The 17,877-nt window shown below is 38.8% G+C and overlaps 1 protein-coding gene across 1 annotated transcript in view; it reads right to left on the reverse strand.

The window, feature by feature from the left end:
• HECW2 (HECT, C2 and WW domain containing E3 ubiquitin protein ligase 2) overlaps positions 1-12,670 on the reverse strand; it is a 114,315-nt gene extending 101,645 nt beyond the window's left edge. The window contains exon 1 of the mRNA XM_050899757.1: positions 12,379-12,670. Coding sequence (XP_050755714.1) covers positions 12,379-12,670 — 292 coding nt within the window. The remainder of the gene's footprint in view (positions 1-12,378) is intronic.
• Positions 12,671-17,877: the final 5,207 nt, after the last annotated feature.

Genomic DNA, 17,877 nt, shown 5'->3' on the forward strand with positions numbered 1-17,877 from the left:
ATCCATTAAAAAAATAGATAAATAAATCAAAGACTTTTTACAGGTTATGTAGCTTATTACCAGAAAGTTAATTTTCAGAATGAAATTGTTCAACCTTTGTCTGAGCAAAAAGAGAGTTGGAGTAATGCTAAGTGGTAATTCAGATCCTTGACTAGTGAGCAAGTGGGACTTCTAAAGAGCAAGTTCGTCCTGCTCCACTATTTTGAAATCAAATACTTTTAACAGGCTCTTCTCATCTTCAAAGAATCACAACACTCTAGTTTTAGCCAAACGCAGTTTTTAGATTAACGCACTTCATATCCAACTACCCAAAGATAGCTTCAATTTGTTCACAATAACTGAAGTTTCTGGTGAGTGTGTATCTACAAGATTACCAAGACGTTAGTAATATTCTTGAGTACCAAATAACCTACCTCAAAGTAACTGGTGATTCATGCCCTAGCTAAACAGAATACTGTTTTCCATTGGACATTTAAATGGTATTTTATGACAAAGTCTTTATTAACTATGTCTAACTGCACAGCAGTTCTAAGTAAAAAGACATTATCCAAGCGATAGCATCTTACTAAGCTATTCTTCATTACCTCTCATGCAGTAGATGCAGAAGAGTGAAAAAGGAGGTTGGAAGATTGCCCAGGATCTTTGCAATCTACTTCAGCAGAAGAGAATTTAGAATTTCCAGGATAAGTTAACTCCAGAGTAACGTACTGACAGCATAAACAGAGTTTTCCCATAAAAACCAGAAAAACTGCTAACTCATCTTCAGCATCATCATATCATATTCAGAGTAATAGAAATGACTTTTTTTCCCCATACATTGCCTAGATCTTTTTCCTCACACATATGCTTTATTAGTTTTGTAATGAGATGGATTATTTCTTCAGGGCTAAGATTTACCTCTTAAACAAAAAGGATGCTGATATAGTTAACTTGTAGTCTCAAATCTTTAAGCTCATGTCATGAAGATGAGAGCAGATGAAGCCAAATGCTGCTTATGACAAGTACTAAATGGCTCTGCAGATTAAACTGGATGAGACCAAAGCTAGAAGAAACACAAAGGTCATGTTGCAATTCTTTAGAAGCGGTATAATTTTACCAGTGCCAAAAATCAAAGCAAATTATATTAAAACTATCACTAGAAGTCAAAAAAGGAGATAAACATCTTGCTTACTTAACTTTTTAGCATGAAATCTCAGAAGTAAAAAGCTTTCTCTCTTGCAGTGTTAACATGCAACAGCAAAAAAGGACCACAAAACTGTGTAGGCTAATGAAGGCAAAGAAGGTTTATTAATTTGTGTAAATATCTTGAAAGCACCTACAGATAACAACATTTCCATTATTTCTTTTACATTCCTAGTAGAATATTTTTAAAAAGCAGTAATTCCCTTGGACTCTGCAGGCAAAGAACAGAACCTAGAATTAAATGCAACTAGAAACAAAGGCTCGCCAACTCAACTACTCCCCGCAATACAAGTAAACCCAGAGCATAAATAAGTAATTACAAAAAGCGCAATCAGACTCACACTCCTATTACAGCAGCCTACAAATCACATCCCATCACACCCTCTCTGCTGGGGTCACTGCTGCACGTTGCAGCTGAGCAGGCCGAGTGGCAAATTACTGCCAAAAAGACAGTCCCTCTCAGTCCTGGTTACGCACTCCTGCAGGTTCCCTGCAGCTACCCCTGATGCTCTCCCTCATCCCATTCGAGATGCTAAATCGGCATAGATTGTACTCTTGGGACAGTAAATGCTCTGCCAGCTTAGTGCTGCTCAGCCAATGGGCAGTAAATAGTAGCACCGAAGACAGTAATCTACACTAATCTGAAAGGCGGTAAATTTTATTTAACTGCTTGAGCAGGAGAGAAGGAGTGTACTCAATTAAGTGTGCTGTAATTAGGACTGCTTTTCAAAATCGAAATCTTATGTGCTAATGACTTGGAACATCCAGCTGAATGGACAACAAAAGTCATAAAGCTATTCGCATCATTTGGTGAAATGCCACTGATGTCAGGTGGGTTGTCTTTCATTTTACTTGCCGAAAACATATCACAGGTGTGGGGTTTTTTTTAAAGGAACTGGACAATGCACTTTTCATCCTATTGCTCAAATAATTTACAAGTTAAAGAATACATCAAAGGAAGTATTGTTGCCTGTACATTAAGTACTACCCCATCAATAACTCCTAAAAATCTTATTAATTGTTGACTTTGGTAGATTGTTGCATCCTTGTTCAGTATCTTGAAAGCAACTGCCTGTCTGTAAGTCTACTAAAATTCAGAGATGCATCTATGTTGAAAAATTTCTTGAACTGAATTTGCCCTCTCCCTGCAGGCTACCATCTGCTGAACTGTCACGCATGAAACTCTATATACAAGTTAAACTACAGTGAACACAGAAAGATGTTTTTTTTTTTTCTTTTTTTATGAGGTCATTATTGATATTTATCTCAGTGACAACAGTATGTGCCTGCTATTGTGCTATAATGTTTCTCTATGCATATTTCATCTTATAAAGCCAAACCCATTTAGGCTTAACTGGCTTCATATGCGAGAAAGCACTTCCATATTTGATAGAAAAGATAAAACATTGATTAAGGTCCTGATCTTGCAAGGCATCGAATGCCTACAATTCTTAGTCCTCTTGACAGATGACACTTGGTAGGTCCAAGCTTTCAGTTTTAATCTGCCGAAAATTATCCTCAAGTGTGACTCGATTCATGTGAACCACATTTGTGACCATGAAATAAAGTTTAAATTTTCAAGGAAGGAAACATTTAATGGGGCACGAGAGCTCATACCATATCCGATAATGAAAACATCTAATGGCAACTGAATAGCAACAATCAGAGAATTATTGTCAGGGAAAACCAGAAACTGAATTTCTAATCAACACTTTCTGTAAGAAAACTAGAAACCAGTGACCTGTATCCATCAAACCCTCTTCTATGTACAGTTAAAGAGGGCTTGATATTAACAGTGACACGCAAGAAGAGATCAAGCTGAAATTGAATTCTTAAAAATGCCCTTTAAGAATAAATATCCTTTGTCTATTTCCCTTATGATCTGATTATACACCCACATAACTATTCAAGTTATTTTGAATATATTCTATAAATTTTCAAAATAAGTTCCTTTACATTCACTTAACACTTTACAGTACTCATCTTGCTTCTTTCAGGCAAAGTAATGAATCTTTGTTGTATCTTTTCCTCTTCTCCTTACTACAGTACATGGGAAATGACTGTTATTTTTATGGAAATCGTCAGTTCATTTTTTGCATTACCGCACATTTGAATATAAAGGATTAATTTATTCCCAAGGCCAGGGCAGAAATGACAAGGGCAATGAATCTACTAATTTTTATAAACTCTCAAGGACTACTGACACATTAGTGATAGAATCAGTGATTAGTGACTCAAAATACAACCGAAGACTAAACAGTTTGACATTAAGTCTGAATGACTGCTAGACAACACAGGAGGCAGATCTCATGAAGAGAGTTTGACCAGACCTTGAAACAAAGCTCTGAAGCACGGGATTTGCTCGCCCAGGAATTGGCTGCCCACCAGAGTGAAAGCAATGGAGTCCTGGATGCTTCTGGGCAAAGAGACAAGAAACACTGCCAATGCAGATGTTTGTAAGCTTTGTTTTTCCCAAGGAGTAAACGCCAGCTAAGCGTAGTCAGTTTAACTGCACTCTTGTAGCATCTTCACCCCACATCAGTACCACTCTTATGCCAAACTGGCCAATTGTACAAGGGCTGGGTACCGCCCAGGCCCAGCTGAAAATTTTTCCGTACCAGAGGAGCTCTAAGATGGTCAGGTGTGGCCATTCTCTGGATCTTTTCTGTTCCTCAGATAGCATAAGTTGCAAGATACATCTTGATGAGCTTTGCTAGGAAAGGAGGCCTATCAAGATCAATACTGGCACCTTCAGTAACCTCCTCCAGTTATAATTTAAGAACATGTGTATCCAATATCAGCATATATTAAAAGGTTATATTAAACATATCCACCAATAAAGTGTTAGTTTCAGAGTCCTAGTATGCATGTTTCTCATCTTTTTAAGTGCCACTGGTTTTAACTACACTGGTCACATCCTTAACATACTATATTTAACTCTCAGCTTATAACAACACTTCTCCATTAATTCAAATTCTTATTGATAAATCCATGCGGATGAAGGAGCCAAGAACTTCATAAAAAATTTACAGGAGGAATTCTAACGCTGTACATAATGCAAAAGTAATCCATAATCTATTACTTACATGAAACACATCAACAGATGAATAAATGCAACTACTTTTTCAATCCAGTTGTCAGTGATCTGGAGTAACCGTTTTTCCCAAATTATTTTGAAAATACTGTATGGCATGTTGATTTGATGATAGAAAACAGCTCAGCAAATGTCTTTAAAAAAAAAAATCAAAATGAAAGCAAACCTCCTTCAAACAAATAAAAACCCAAGCTAACACAAGGCAGTTTTATGGTAAAAGGCAATATTATGAATTCAGAAGTGTCCATTGTTTTCCACTATCCAGTGTTTGTATTTGCCATCTTCCCATCTGCTGGAACAGGCACTTACATCAAAAAGGCAGGGTGGGGAGAACACTGCTTTCTATCCAAAGGATTATAAATGTCATGCCAAAACCTCTTGCAGTGGAAAGATACTGACAACACAGCTGAAAGTGTCCTCCCTGCAGCTACATTTGTCTAGTTTTCAGGTCAGGGGTATCTCAAAAACTTAAAAAACACAATTAACTGAAAAGTTTGGATGTTCTGGCAACACCTTCTCTGTCACAGCTTGAACCTCTTCCAGACATAAATATCATCCCACAAGATTCTATGTTTTGTTTTTACTTTTTAGCAGGGAAGTAATTCTTTTCTTCTTAAAGCAAATATAATGAGTGTATTTTAATGTAGTGAGTGTATCTTTTAAGGTATCTGCTACATGCAATGAAAATACATAATGCACCTTCTATTCATGTCTGTTAACTTCTGCAGTAAAGAGAAGGTATTATGCTGTATTACACTGATTTTTGAGCAAAATTTACTAGCTCATGACTGAGGAGGAGAAAGTACCAAATTCTGTGTTGGGGAAAAAGTAGCTTTGCATGTGAGTCAGGATATAGGAAGAAAGGAAAGAGTAAGACAGAAATGCAGTACCTGGAGGGAAAGCTTCTGAAGACCCTTGGTTTATTACAGATTTTTTTTTAAACCACTGTAAGCCTCACCACACATGATTTTAGGATACAATTCCTATATTAGACTGCCTTCACTTTTCATTATCCCACTCAAGAGGTGGCCTTTCCCTAAATATTACTAAGTCACCAGCAAATGAAGTATTTCAAGGCAGCTTTTTCCACACACTTTTGTTTATCACAAATATCAACATCAGACAGACACAGACTAGCGTCAATCCCAGATGCAGGCCAAGATGAATTCAAGTTCCTTCCTGTAATCCTACTTATTGTCGACTATGAATTTTGCTTTGTTATACATATTATTTAAGCATACATCTCCAGTGGGAGTTTCACCAACATCGCAACGTGCACAGGTATGGCTCTTCCAGAGCTTCAGAGCCATAGCTGGTCATTTTGTTTATTTTTTGAAGAGAACAAAATCACCACAGTGCTTAGATATTCAAATGATATCATAAAAAAAAAAACCAAATCCCCAATGGTTGATGACAAACAGCGCAACGCCAGCCTCCTGGAAGCCTGAGCCAAAAACTCTACCATGGAGCCAGCTGGGTAAAGACTGACTCTTCTACACGGAAAGTCAACCCCATGGTTTGCAGATTTTAGCAGCAACCAAAATGAGGAGTAACCACAAATTAATACTGTTATGCCTAGTAGCTAGTCAATAAACATTAACAGTACTGCTCAGATTTTAAAGTACAGAAAAGTACTCATATTGCTAAAACAGGGAGAAAAAAAAAATCAAGTGAATAATCAGGCTTTTCTGGAAGATAATAAAGTTATTACTTTGTATGTTTTCTATAATGGAAACCAGAGAAATCTTCTGTGAATAAAGTATCTTAACATTTTATAATCTCTGTCTAATGTAAGCCACTATTTTAAGTGTATTAAAGGCAGTTTATGTGAAAGCTTTTTTCTTTTTAATCTTGTCTGACCTGAAATGGAAAGGCTCCAAACTCCATTACCCTAGGAGGCACAGTATAAACCTAGATCCTATCTAAATTGCCCTATATAACTTTGCATCAGTTTTTTGTTGTTGTTGTTTTGATTTTATAATGCTATTGTGGATCCATGCTGTAGGTATAACAAAAAGCCAAGCAGCCTGTGAAAAGCAGCTGATGGAAATAAATATAATGACTTTTGATAGCCAGCATTTTAAATGTGCTAAGGATCTCTAGAATAAGGGCATGCATCTCAAATAGGACTCCGTAAATTAGGACAAAAATAGGCCAACCTGGGCAATTTGGCCATGGGAGTTAATCTATTTAAACCAAAAGTAAGGTTTGCGTCTCTCTCCTGACTTTTTATTCTTTATTTTGCACTTTCTGATTTCTTTAAATACGAGACTTCATGGCAACCCATAAAACTCATCAAGATTCAACTTCTCTCAGCATCCCATAAGCAGTGGAGAGTCCACCTGCTCATCTTTAACAGTTCTCACTTCCCAAGAAGGTCCTGGTACCCTGTTGCTACAATAACACAGTAGCAAGAGAATTGGGATGTCTCATAGTCCCTTCAAACTGAATATCCATTTCTCTTCTTTGATTCTGTCGTGGTTTAAGCCCAGTCAGCAACAAAGCACCACACAGCCACTCGCTCACTCCTCCCCACCCCTGGCGGGATGGGGAGGAGAAAAATATAACAAAAGGCTCGTGAGTAAAGACAAGGACAGGGAGGGATCACTCACCAACTACAGTCACAGGCAAAACAGACTTGACTTGGGGAAAAAGAAATCAATTTAATTTGTTACCAATCAAATCAGAGTAGGATAATGAGAAATAGAACCATATCTTAAAAACACACCTTCGCCTCACCCCTCCTTTCTTCCCAGGCTCAGCTTTGCTCCCAATTCCTCTACCTCATCCCCCCCAGCGGCACAGGGGGACGGGAATGGAGGTTGCAGTCAGTTCGTCACACGCTGTTTCTGCCACTCCTTCCTCCGTGGGGGGAGGACTCCTCACACTCTTCCCCTGCTCCAGCGTGGGGTCCCTCCCACAGGGGGTCAAGTCCTCCACAAGCCTCTCCAACGCGAGTCCTTTCCACACGCTGCAGTCCTCCATGAACTGCTCCAGCGTCGGCTTTCCCATGGAGTCATGGCCTTCTCCGGGCCCAGCCACCTGCTCTGGCGTGGGGTCCTCCATGGGCTGCAGAGGGACAGCCTGCTGTCTCACCACAGGCTGCAGGGGAATCTCTGCTCCGGCGCACCTCCTCCCTCTCCTCCTTCACTGACCTTGGTGTGTGTATGGTTGTTTCTCTCACATCCCACTCCTCTCTCCGCTGCAGGTTTTTCAGCAGTCTTTCCCCTTCTTAAATACGCTATCACACAGGCACTACCACTGTCGCTGATGGGTTCGGCCTTGGCCAGAGGCGGGTCCAAGTTGGAGCCAGGGAAGCTTCTAGCAGCTTCTCACAGGAGCCACCCCTGTAGTCCCTCCTCTGCTACCAAAAGCCCGCCACACAAACCCAACACGGATTCCACAGATTTGCGCAGCCTTACTCACTACAGGACTCCACAGCCTGACCACTCTTGCCATAGCAAGATTCAGATTCCTCTTAATTAGAGGAAAAAGTGTCTGTAAAACTCCAATAGCTTAAATATTGCTTGGAACAAACATTTTTAAAACACACATGTACAGAGCAAAAGCTGGGTCAGTACTGGACAAGAAAACTTCATGGGTCTAACAGGATGCAAAAAGTGTTTGTTAAATCCTGTAGTCTTCTACCACTTCAAAAGATGAAGGAGGTTTTCAGTCTAAATCCTAGCTTAGCTCTCTTAAAAAAAAAAAAAAAATTAAAAAGTTGAGAGAATGGACTTCTTCCCTCCTTGTCATCAGGACAGAAAGACTGAAAATTTACCTTTACTCCTCAGAGCAGACACAGGTACAATACCTCTACTAAAAAGACCCCTCTCGAATTTCATCACATCTTGTCACTTTCAAGCGACAACCCTCATAACCAGTCCTGAAGAAGAAATGAGAAGCCCATTCTAAGCAAAGCTTAAAGCTGAATTCAAAATTATAACCCTGTATTTCAGATTTGACCATTTCACATTTCATGCAACACTGCCCAATTTACCTAAAGAAGAGCTAAGGCTCAGAAATAACATTTCTCCCTTGTGTGTAGTCTCACTGGGACACCTTTCTGTGCTTTTATAGGTGTGTTATCTACATTCGCCACGCATCTTGCCTCTGGAGCTAGAAAGCTGCTTCAACAAAACTTGATGGACAAGACCATTCAAAGAAGCGCTACTGACACTTTAAAAAGTTCAGACAGTACAAAACCAGAGTCAGGAAAAAGGATGTTTGCCTTCACAGAATATGCTGTGTTCCTCACATACACTTTTCTTCTGGTAATCCTTAGGAATACACTGGAAAAGAAAAAGACCCTCCGTACAAAGCAGTCCCTCAAAAAGAAAACATCACATTTTAGCTGTTTACAGTGATGAAACAGAGGAGGATATGAGTATGGTACTAAAACCAGCAAATTTGCACATGTACCTAAAAACATTCCTTAAAATACAAAATTCTAGAAAAACTGAGCATGAATTTATCTATGTAGAATTTTTCACAGTTAGGTTCAACTTCTTGCATTTAAAAATGAAAGACCAAAAGTTACTGCAGAGGAGTATCCTGAGGACATTATAGTGAATTAATGTATAATAAAATATACAGTCTTTTCTACAAAGTATTTGTTCATTTATGACAACCCTCTCCCCCCCCCCCTTTTTTTTTTAAAAAAAACAGAAGTCTGGAAAAAATTCACATGCACTTAAAAAAAAGAATCAGTCCTTCAGAATAAGATGATTCTGTGTTTCTCCCCTTAGGCTTTTCTCTTTTTAAAAAGATAACATCTATTTTCATAACCATTTAGCAGGCCAAACATTTCACTGAAGTTGTACTGCACTAGAAAAAGCTCCATCTACTATTCCCTACTGTAAGCCAATCATCTGCAAACCACCTAGTAGTAAAGGCAGTGACTCTGATTACTAACAGTCTTGTGACCAACTGCACCAACCGATGTCTGGGTTAATGTGTACAGTGGTTTGTAGTCAGTCTCTTAAAAAGAAAACAATCTAGTAAGTTTGGTGGGATTCCTAGTGAGCCACTGCAGTTTTAACCATGCAGTAAAACCACACTCAGAAGCACAGAACTAACTGCTTTCTCATGATAGAAAACTAATGAGAGAGCGCTAATTGAATAAATTAATGAATGAAGAGGCAAGCCAGTTTCCCAGTGTGTCATTTTCAATTCCTTTTATAATGGATGTATTTTACGAAACTAATTTGAAGTGAAAATGTACCTGGATTTCTTCAGACCTTTGCCAGATCTCTCTGTACTAATGCCTGAGCTCAGAATGATGCTCATTTTTAGAATTTCACCTTCTCTTCATTTACAGAATTAACAACCACTTTTTCCCCCCCTCAAAACATTGATCCAGCTTTCATGACAGTTAATTGTACAACCAACATAAAAAAAAAAAGCCACAGGACTGTGCTTTTGGTTATGCAATGTGGTTTTTTAAATAGAAGCAAAGTATTTGCCTTTTTCTGTTCCTAGCTCCTTGAAAAATGGTGCTTTACTAGAAGACACGGGGGAACATTGGAGGTACAGCAGTAGACTGGCACAGCTCCGGTGCTGTCTTGTGTTAGTGATCACACACAGTTTCCGCTGCCTTCAGGAGGCAGTGCCAGAGGAAAGCAACTTTCTAAGTGAAATGATTTTCATTTTAAAGAAAGAACAGGATGGATAACCTCAAGCAACTACGTTGAATATTAATAACGTGTTTGAGAACGGAACTTTTATTTTTAAATGAATTCACCCACAAACATCCCTCTCCTGAGAAAATAAGAAGCGAGTGTCCTCAACTTCCAAAGAGGTAAGTGGGAACTGGGGGCACTTCACGGCAATTATTACAAAGGACTGAAAATCCTGGATTATATCCTGTGGGATTTAACTTACCTTAGCTATGTCTATAAAAGTCATGCAAATGAGAGGTTTTTAGATCGTACTCTTACAATATTTTCATCATTTTTTATTTTTAAAAGATGCTAGATACTTGAAAGAGTTTATCAAAAAACCTAAATCAAAGATAGACAGGCATGCCTACCAGGCTGAATATATCCTTACCTCTCTGTTGTAAAAAATGTGCAGTTCCATCCTTCAGAATGATGAAATCACAAGTCTTAAAAGGAAAGACTCTGCTCAGATCTATTTTAAATCAGTAACAAAACTCTACCCAGCGCTCATGGATTTCAAGTGGCAGTGGAGACAAAAGCTCAATGTGAATGAGTTCCTGGACCTTTCATCATTTAACAGGAAAACAGGAAACCCAACACACTCAAACACTGGTGTTACACAGTAGCATGAGTGGGGTTTTAGGCCCAAGAAGGCATAAATTTGACTGTTCCTTATAGGATTCTTAGCCTGTGGTAACTTAACATTGTTTTATACTTTAGGGGCTCAACAGACTGAAAAGTAGAAATATTTTTAATCATTAAAGTAGGATAAAAATCACTTATAGCCTACAATAAGAACCAACGAGAATTTTACAGACAGATGCTGTACTTGAGCATCTTGAATACCAATCCTGAAGTGCTGTGAACCATGAAAAAAAAAAAAACACAACAGGAAGGGGTGTCAAACCTTTATTCAGATGAAGCTCTCAATGTATTTAAATTAGAATGTTTAAGCTCCATTTAGCAGTCTGTGCATTTTACAGCACAGATCACACTTCAGTTGCTAATGCTGTTGGGAAGATTCATTTCTGTTTATTACGGAGACACTTCATTTAGGTAGCTTAAATGTTAGCACATATCCACAGTTCATTCCAGGAGAGACTGCAGCTCACGCAGCAACTCCAATACAGCTTTTAGAACCAGGTAAGCACTGGAGCAGTACAAGTCAATACTGTCCAGTTTGTGGAGCTGCAGTAACATTGGAAAAAAATATCAGACAGAAAAAGAAGGAGAACTGGAAACAGCATCTACACAGCATGTAACATTAAGTGATGCAGAGCTGGAACACCTAGGAAAAAGCTGGCACAGCAAATATCTCTCCGAAATCCTATTGAGACTGATTTCATTGCACTAAGCTTAGTCCCAGCACAGACAAAATTCCAGTGCTCAGACCTGTTTCCACCAGTTGCTGCTATAACTGCTTTTGGCAGGTTGAATTGACAGTTCCTTTCTCCAGTAGTAATTAGGTTCAGAGAAGCAGTGCAATTTTGAAACAAGTCAACCGATCAGTCCCACTTACTGAGCACCGGTTAAATTCAGAGAGTACTTTTAGTGCACATGAACTGGATTCCTTGAGAAGACAGCTAAACCCCATGTGCCACTACAGCTACCCGCTAGCTACGCTCCAGTTCCTAGTGGGGACATAAAGATTGTCCTTTGGACAGCTCCAAACCACACACGCAGCAGGGATGTTTGGATCTAGGGATCTGATTAAACATAACACAATGTAAAATCCCAACCCAAATATGCTGCTGATGCTAGGGTCTCAGCACCAACTGCGTTGACCAGCCGATCCACTCCTTTTGAGCCACGTTATTTGCTGATGCACACACTGCCCACAGGCCCTTGCACGCCAGCCTAGAGCTCTTTCCAGCTCCCTCCTATGAAATATCCTGAACAGCACAAAAAAGCACATAAAAGAATCTCTTTAGAGGATTTCCTTCTACAGGAATTCTTCATAAACAGAAATTCTCACTCCTTCAGAATTAATACAATTTCAGTTCTACAAAATCAAAGACTTATACAAAATACCTTTTCACAAATGTTAAGAATTTACGTGTCAAAAAGACTGTATAAACATTGGACAGTAAGCATATCAAGCTACATGATGAATACGGTACTCTGAATTTTCCAGTCCTAAGCCAGCCACCAGCAAAGGTGAAAACAGGAAACTATATGCACATTTGTTGTTTAAGAAGAATGCATTTCATCTTCTAGCAGGTCATTGTGGAACCAGATCTACATTAATTAGAATCCTGTTTTTACATAGTTCACTGCGCTAAGAAAAGCAAAGAGAAATCCAAGGTAATTCTCTGCAGTCTTACCTCAACTTTATCTTTAGATTAATTATGTAGTGTGCCAGAACACATATCAGAAAAGGAAATACAAAGTGGCAAAAGAGCAAGAAACACACAGAAATACTACAATATGGTTCTGACTTACCTATGTGATAAAGTCCTATCCAGTCAGTTGGGTCTACTTCTTCCTTAATATCCCAGAAAATTATGAGGTTCTGAGATTGCCCCAAGGTGTATTCGTACATACTGGCTGTCAAACTAGACCTGCTATCCGAGGTCACTAAATCAGTGTCGCTGTTGGCACGCTGCAAGTTCATGTTCTCAGCCATGGTGCCCTGAGATGCCAAACTCTGCAGATTCTCTGGGCTCAGAGTATACCGTAGCTGTGGGTTGCGACGTCGCACAAAAAGCAGGTGTTCTCGGGCTGAACTGGCCATCTCTTCTCCACCTTTGTCAATTTACGTGAAAAAGTTGTTGTTCAGAGACCTATCATGAAGAAGAAAAAAAGAAAGTGTTAAAGTGAGACAGCAGGTTACTCAGTCAAATATTAAATGGAGAGGCATTAGTGCAAAAATGTTCCCACAGAAGCCTAAAATGGACTGAGTAAAATCTTTTACTTCATTGCTCTACCACTGCAGTCACCTTAGTGTCTGTAAATAAAAAAACCTGCATGAATCAGTTGTGACAAAATTCAGAGTTAACCACACACCATGAAATAACATCTACAAGCCAGAAAGCAACAGAAAGCAAAACATCCAAGACCATCTATCAAGCAAGAACAGCCACAGTAAAAAGCTAATTTAAGTCTGGTGGTAGCCTAAAGAGCGAAGAGATAATGAACTCATTGTCCACCAAAGAAATCACAGCAGTCTATGATGTACTTTCATCTTAACTTAGACATGTTAGCTTCCAACAATACTCTCTATGCACTGTATATGTTCAGAATCAGTAAAGTGTTGAAGATATTAATAAGGTTGGACATATTTCAGTAGAAATATGGTATAACAGATTTAAGCCACTATAAAATCATTTTGTAAGGATTTTATTTTTTAAGATACAAAGCATAGCTTCTGAGATCCTCTATACCATACAAAAACACGTCTGACCATCGACTGGGGTACTTTAGACTACGGATATATATTCAATTAGCCCATGTCAGTTTATCTGTGCAGTCAGATTTTGTTGTTCTTTTCCATACATTAGAAAACAGAGGCCTTATAAATTCAACAGCTTTCCTCTAACCCTGAGGAGACACTAGGTCTTCACTTAAATGGTCATACCAGTATCATCACACCATACCTTCAAAAGCAGAACTTGCATCTCATCCATAGCTACTAAAAGTACCGCCATTTGAAAATAAGCTCTGTCCTGGTTTCGGCTAGGACAGAGTTAATTTTCTTCCTAGTAGCTGGTATAGTGCTGTGTTTTGGATTTAGTAGAAAAATAATGTTGATAAACACACTGATGTTTTTAGTATAAACACTACTTAGCAACAACTAAGTCAAGGATTTTTCAGCTTCTCATGGCCAGCCAACAAGAAGGCTGGAGGGGCACAAGAAGTTGGGAGGGGACACAGCCCGGACAGCTGACCCAAACTGGCCAAAGAGCTATTCCATACCATATGACAACATGCCCAGTATATAAACTGGGGGAGTTGGCTGGGAGGGGTGGATCGTGGCTCAGGAACTAACTGGGCATCAGTCAATGAGTGGTGAGCAATTGCATTGTGCACCACTTGCTTTGTATAGTCTAATTCTTTTAGTATTATTATTGTCATATTATCATTATCATTGTTTTTCCTTCCTTTCTGTCCTATTAAACTGCCTTTATCTCAACCCATGAGGGGTTTTTTTTTTTCCGATTCTCTCCCCCATCCCACTGGGTGGGGGGGGGGAAGTGAGCAAGCACCTGCGTGGTGCTTAGTTGCTGGCTGGGGTTAAACCACGACAGCTCTCACATGACTCACAACTTGAGATAAATCATCAGAAAGGAAAGATAACAAAATATTAAAACAGAGGGAACAGCTTATAGGAGGATAGAATTGGTAATAGGGAACTTCTTGCCATAGCAGGAATATGAAAATTTTCTTATCTAAGCTACGTGACTTAGATCAAAGCTGTCTGCCTTTTTCAAAAAGCTATAGTTTATATCAACTCATTGTTTCTTTATTTTACAGAGGAAATAAAGTGGTCCTTATCTGGCAGAACCATTTGCTTTCAGAAGAAACTGAATTTTCTGGTAATGTGTTTTTCAGTCAAAACTGTGAAAATGATCTTCCATACTATATTCACCTGGAATAGGAACCATGTATTTCCTCCAAAGCCAAACCAAACCAAAGCAGTCCTCCTGCCCACTAGTAACTCCAGAGCTCACTGGGAAGAAATTGTGTCCTGGGCTCTTTACACTCTTCATACAATTTGAAAATAGTATTATTTCAACATTTCTGACCAGATTGCAACTTAACCAGTGACAACATCAATTATTCCGCTATAGTATCTTCTGTGAGGGATGTATACTGCAGGAAAGATCTCCTTATTTTTATACATACAAATAACCACATATAAGAAAAATGTGTGCATGTAGATGTATAAAAAAAGCAACTAAGAGGTACCTGTGTATTATTCTTGGGCTTTCTTCTTGGTGTCATAGCCTTCAGCTATCATACGCAGATATATTTGTTCTCTTAAAATAACCCAAGCATTGTCAGACAGTGCTGAGTGTCACCTGCTATAATGTTCCTTGTTTGAAGCAAGGAAGCCTGTAATGCAGAATTAGGTAAAGCCCACGAGAAGCGAATGGATTGGTTGGCCACTTCCATAGTATTATAATTGTAATTTGACCTACAGTACATTACTGCTATCAATCAAATGTCAGACAACTGGTTTATTAAACAGAAACCTCTGCCTCTAGAAGTCAAAAGACATTTAATTATTAAAAAGAAAAAACAAGTAGAGCACTTGGAGATCCCAAGATTGTGACTAAGAAAAATTTTGTGTTTTAAAAAAAAAAAAAAAAAAGCATTTTCATATTTTGAGGGTTTTCTTTTCCTATTCATTCCTCTTTCCCCACTTGATGAATCTTCAAAAACTGCCTCTTCCCTTCACTTCTATTTCCTATCACTCTTCTGCAATTTTTTTTTAATAACATTTCAGTATGCACTCTTCCAGTGTATCACAAATTCTTCTGCTATTTTTCAGCTTTTCTTAAATTGGAGATGTTTTGAAATATTAAGAACTAACAAAGGGGAAAAATAAAGTTCAACTCATCCAGTTGTATGCAATTCATCACACACTGTACATGGTTCAGCATCAAATATTGCAGAAAAGGAAAGAAACAAAAATTCAGTTCAGTAATTCTACATATACAGAAGTGACATGGAGATTACTATATTTACTTCACAAAGTACGCAACACAGTCTTTCCTGACATGAGCAATGTTTTGGCTGCATACATAAAACATTTTATTTTTGGTGCTGGACGTCAGCGGGGTTCACTAGCTCCTCTGTCATGTTCCCATGCACTCTGCCTCTGACACCAGTGTCAGTGATGAAAAGGAAACTTTGGTATAAAGGGCCTTCTTAAATGAGTCAGGGAAGTTAGTATCTTGTTTCTCTTTGCAGAGTATTATTCACTAGATCTGAAAATCCTGGATGACTTTGAGACCAGAAGGGCAAATAAGAAATAGCCACCAACTTTCCTACAAGCCAGTGAAACACGCAGGGATCAGCCATTCACGGCAATCCCCCCCTTTTTTTTTGTCCCCCTTCTTTTTTACTTTGTGATCTGGACAACAGCACACACTAACAGTTCAGTCTTAAATGTCACAGTGAAAGAGTTGTACCCCCCAGTCAGGAGGAGCCCCAATTTGCACCTGAGCCTGCCCACGACAGCAAGCACGTACACCTGCCTGGGTACCACTGCCCTCTGCACCAGGAGATCGGGTGAGATTAATTAACAGACTGACAGCACGCTATTAAGTTAATTTTATTCTGTCCCACAACTAGAGATGTATGTAATTTTGAACTATTGTATACAGTGGTTTTATGGCAGTAAAATCACTACAAAATAAGTGTCATGGAGGAGGATTACACGTTAAAGACAAACTTTTAGTAGGAGGGATGAAAAAATTTCCTTCAGCTGCAGAGCAGTACACTGTACCCGGGGCAGCACTGGCATTTGTTGGAACATATTGAAAATTTATGTGGCAGATGGACAAACTCATGCATGTATAAGGACACATGAGAACTAACTTGTACTAGCTAGGACTATCCCACAGTTTGAGAGATGAGAACAGCCTGAGAAAAACGTTAACTCCTTTGCAACAGTCCATTTTCTTAAGTCCTAATTGTTATCACTCTGGTGAATCACGGACATCATTACAGTTTCTGAAAGTAAACCACAAATATAAATGCTGGGTAACTTCTCCAATCCTACTCATAAATCCAAGTGTCTTAAAGTCATGATTTAAACAATGATCCCAACAAATCACATAACTTAAAGCAACTGAAATCAATTTGCAACAAACAAGTTAAACACGCATATAAATGAACTTCTATTATGGAAAAAATACCTCCAAAAATTCAGGACTCGTCAGCTTTTAGAATATTTTCTAAATTCAGTGAAATAGGGGCCCTAGTGTCAGACAGTACTCTGCTACGCAGCATCTCACAGTAAGCTGGGAGGTTAATTAAGGAGATTTGTAAAGAGAGAAATATGACACTCATATTGTAAAAGGGGAAAAGGTGATTGCCATAAAACCCAAATCATAAGGAGTGATGGAAGGGTAAAAAGAGCCACTACTTTAATTATTTGTAGTCTGAAAATTCAGTCTGAAGATGGGATGAAAACCTGACACAGTCCCTTCCTGCCTACAAAAGGAATTGCTTATCTGACATTTGGTTAACAATTCCCAATGTCTGTCATTAATAACATAACTAACAGTACACTAACACATACATCCTACCGGAGACTGAAAATAAGAATTATCCTCCCACCTTCAATTCCTGCTTAGCGTCATTGAAACAGCATTTGCATCCAGACTGTACTGTAAAGACAATACCCACGATTAGCTGTGTGCACCTGCCCTGCCATGAAGGTTTGGCTTACCAGGCTGAATGTGACCAGAGCAGCGATTTCACTAAGTATCAGACAAAGCTGGCAAGGAATATCGTTTCGTGAAGGCAAGCTGAAATGTGGAAACTGAATCAAAAGCATAGGGAAAATATAAGCATTTGAGAAATCAGCAGATACTAACTTTAGCAAAGTATTTTAGTTGAAAAGTGAAACCTGTACCAAAGCTGCTTATCTGTATCACAGTGTTTTCTTCAGTATTTGAAAAGAAGCTTAGAGAGAAATAGGAGTGATTTCCTCTTGATCTCTAAGTGGCACAAGTTCAGGATTACTTCTATCTAAATATACTCCTCAATTACTAATCATAGAGGGACCAGAATTGGGGAAAAGTTCCACTTAACATACAAAATACAGATAGGAAAAATCCCCTTGCCTAATCTTCTTCACTAAAGGAGACTGAAAAGAAACGTCAAACCATTTCTGACATGCAGTCAAGCATTCAATAGTTTAAAAAAATACATGAATGAAAGTCCAGGAGTTCCAGCACAGGAACAACCAAAAAAATCCCACCCCAC

The sequence above is a fragment of the Gymnogyps californianus genome, chromosome 7, assembly GCF_018139145.2.
Source record: "Gymnogyps californianus isolate 813 chromosome 7, ASM1813914v2, whole genome shotgun sequence".
Taxonomy (NCBI): Eukaryota; Metazoa; Chordata; class Aves; order Accipitriformes; family Cathartidae; genus Gymnogyps; species Gymnogyps californianus.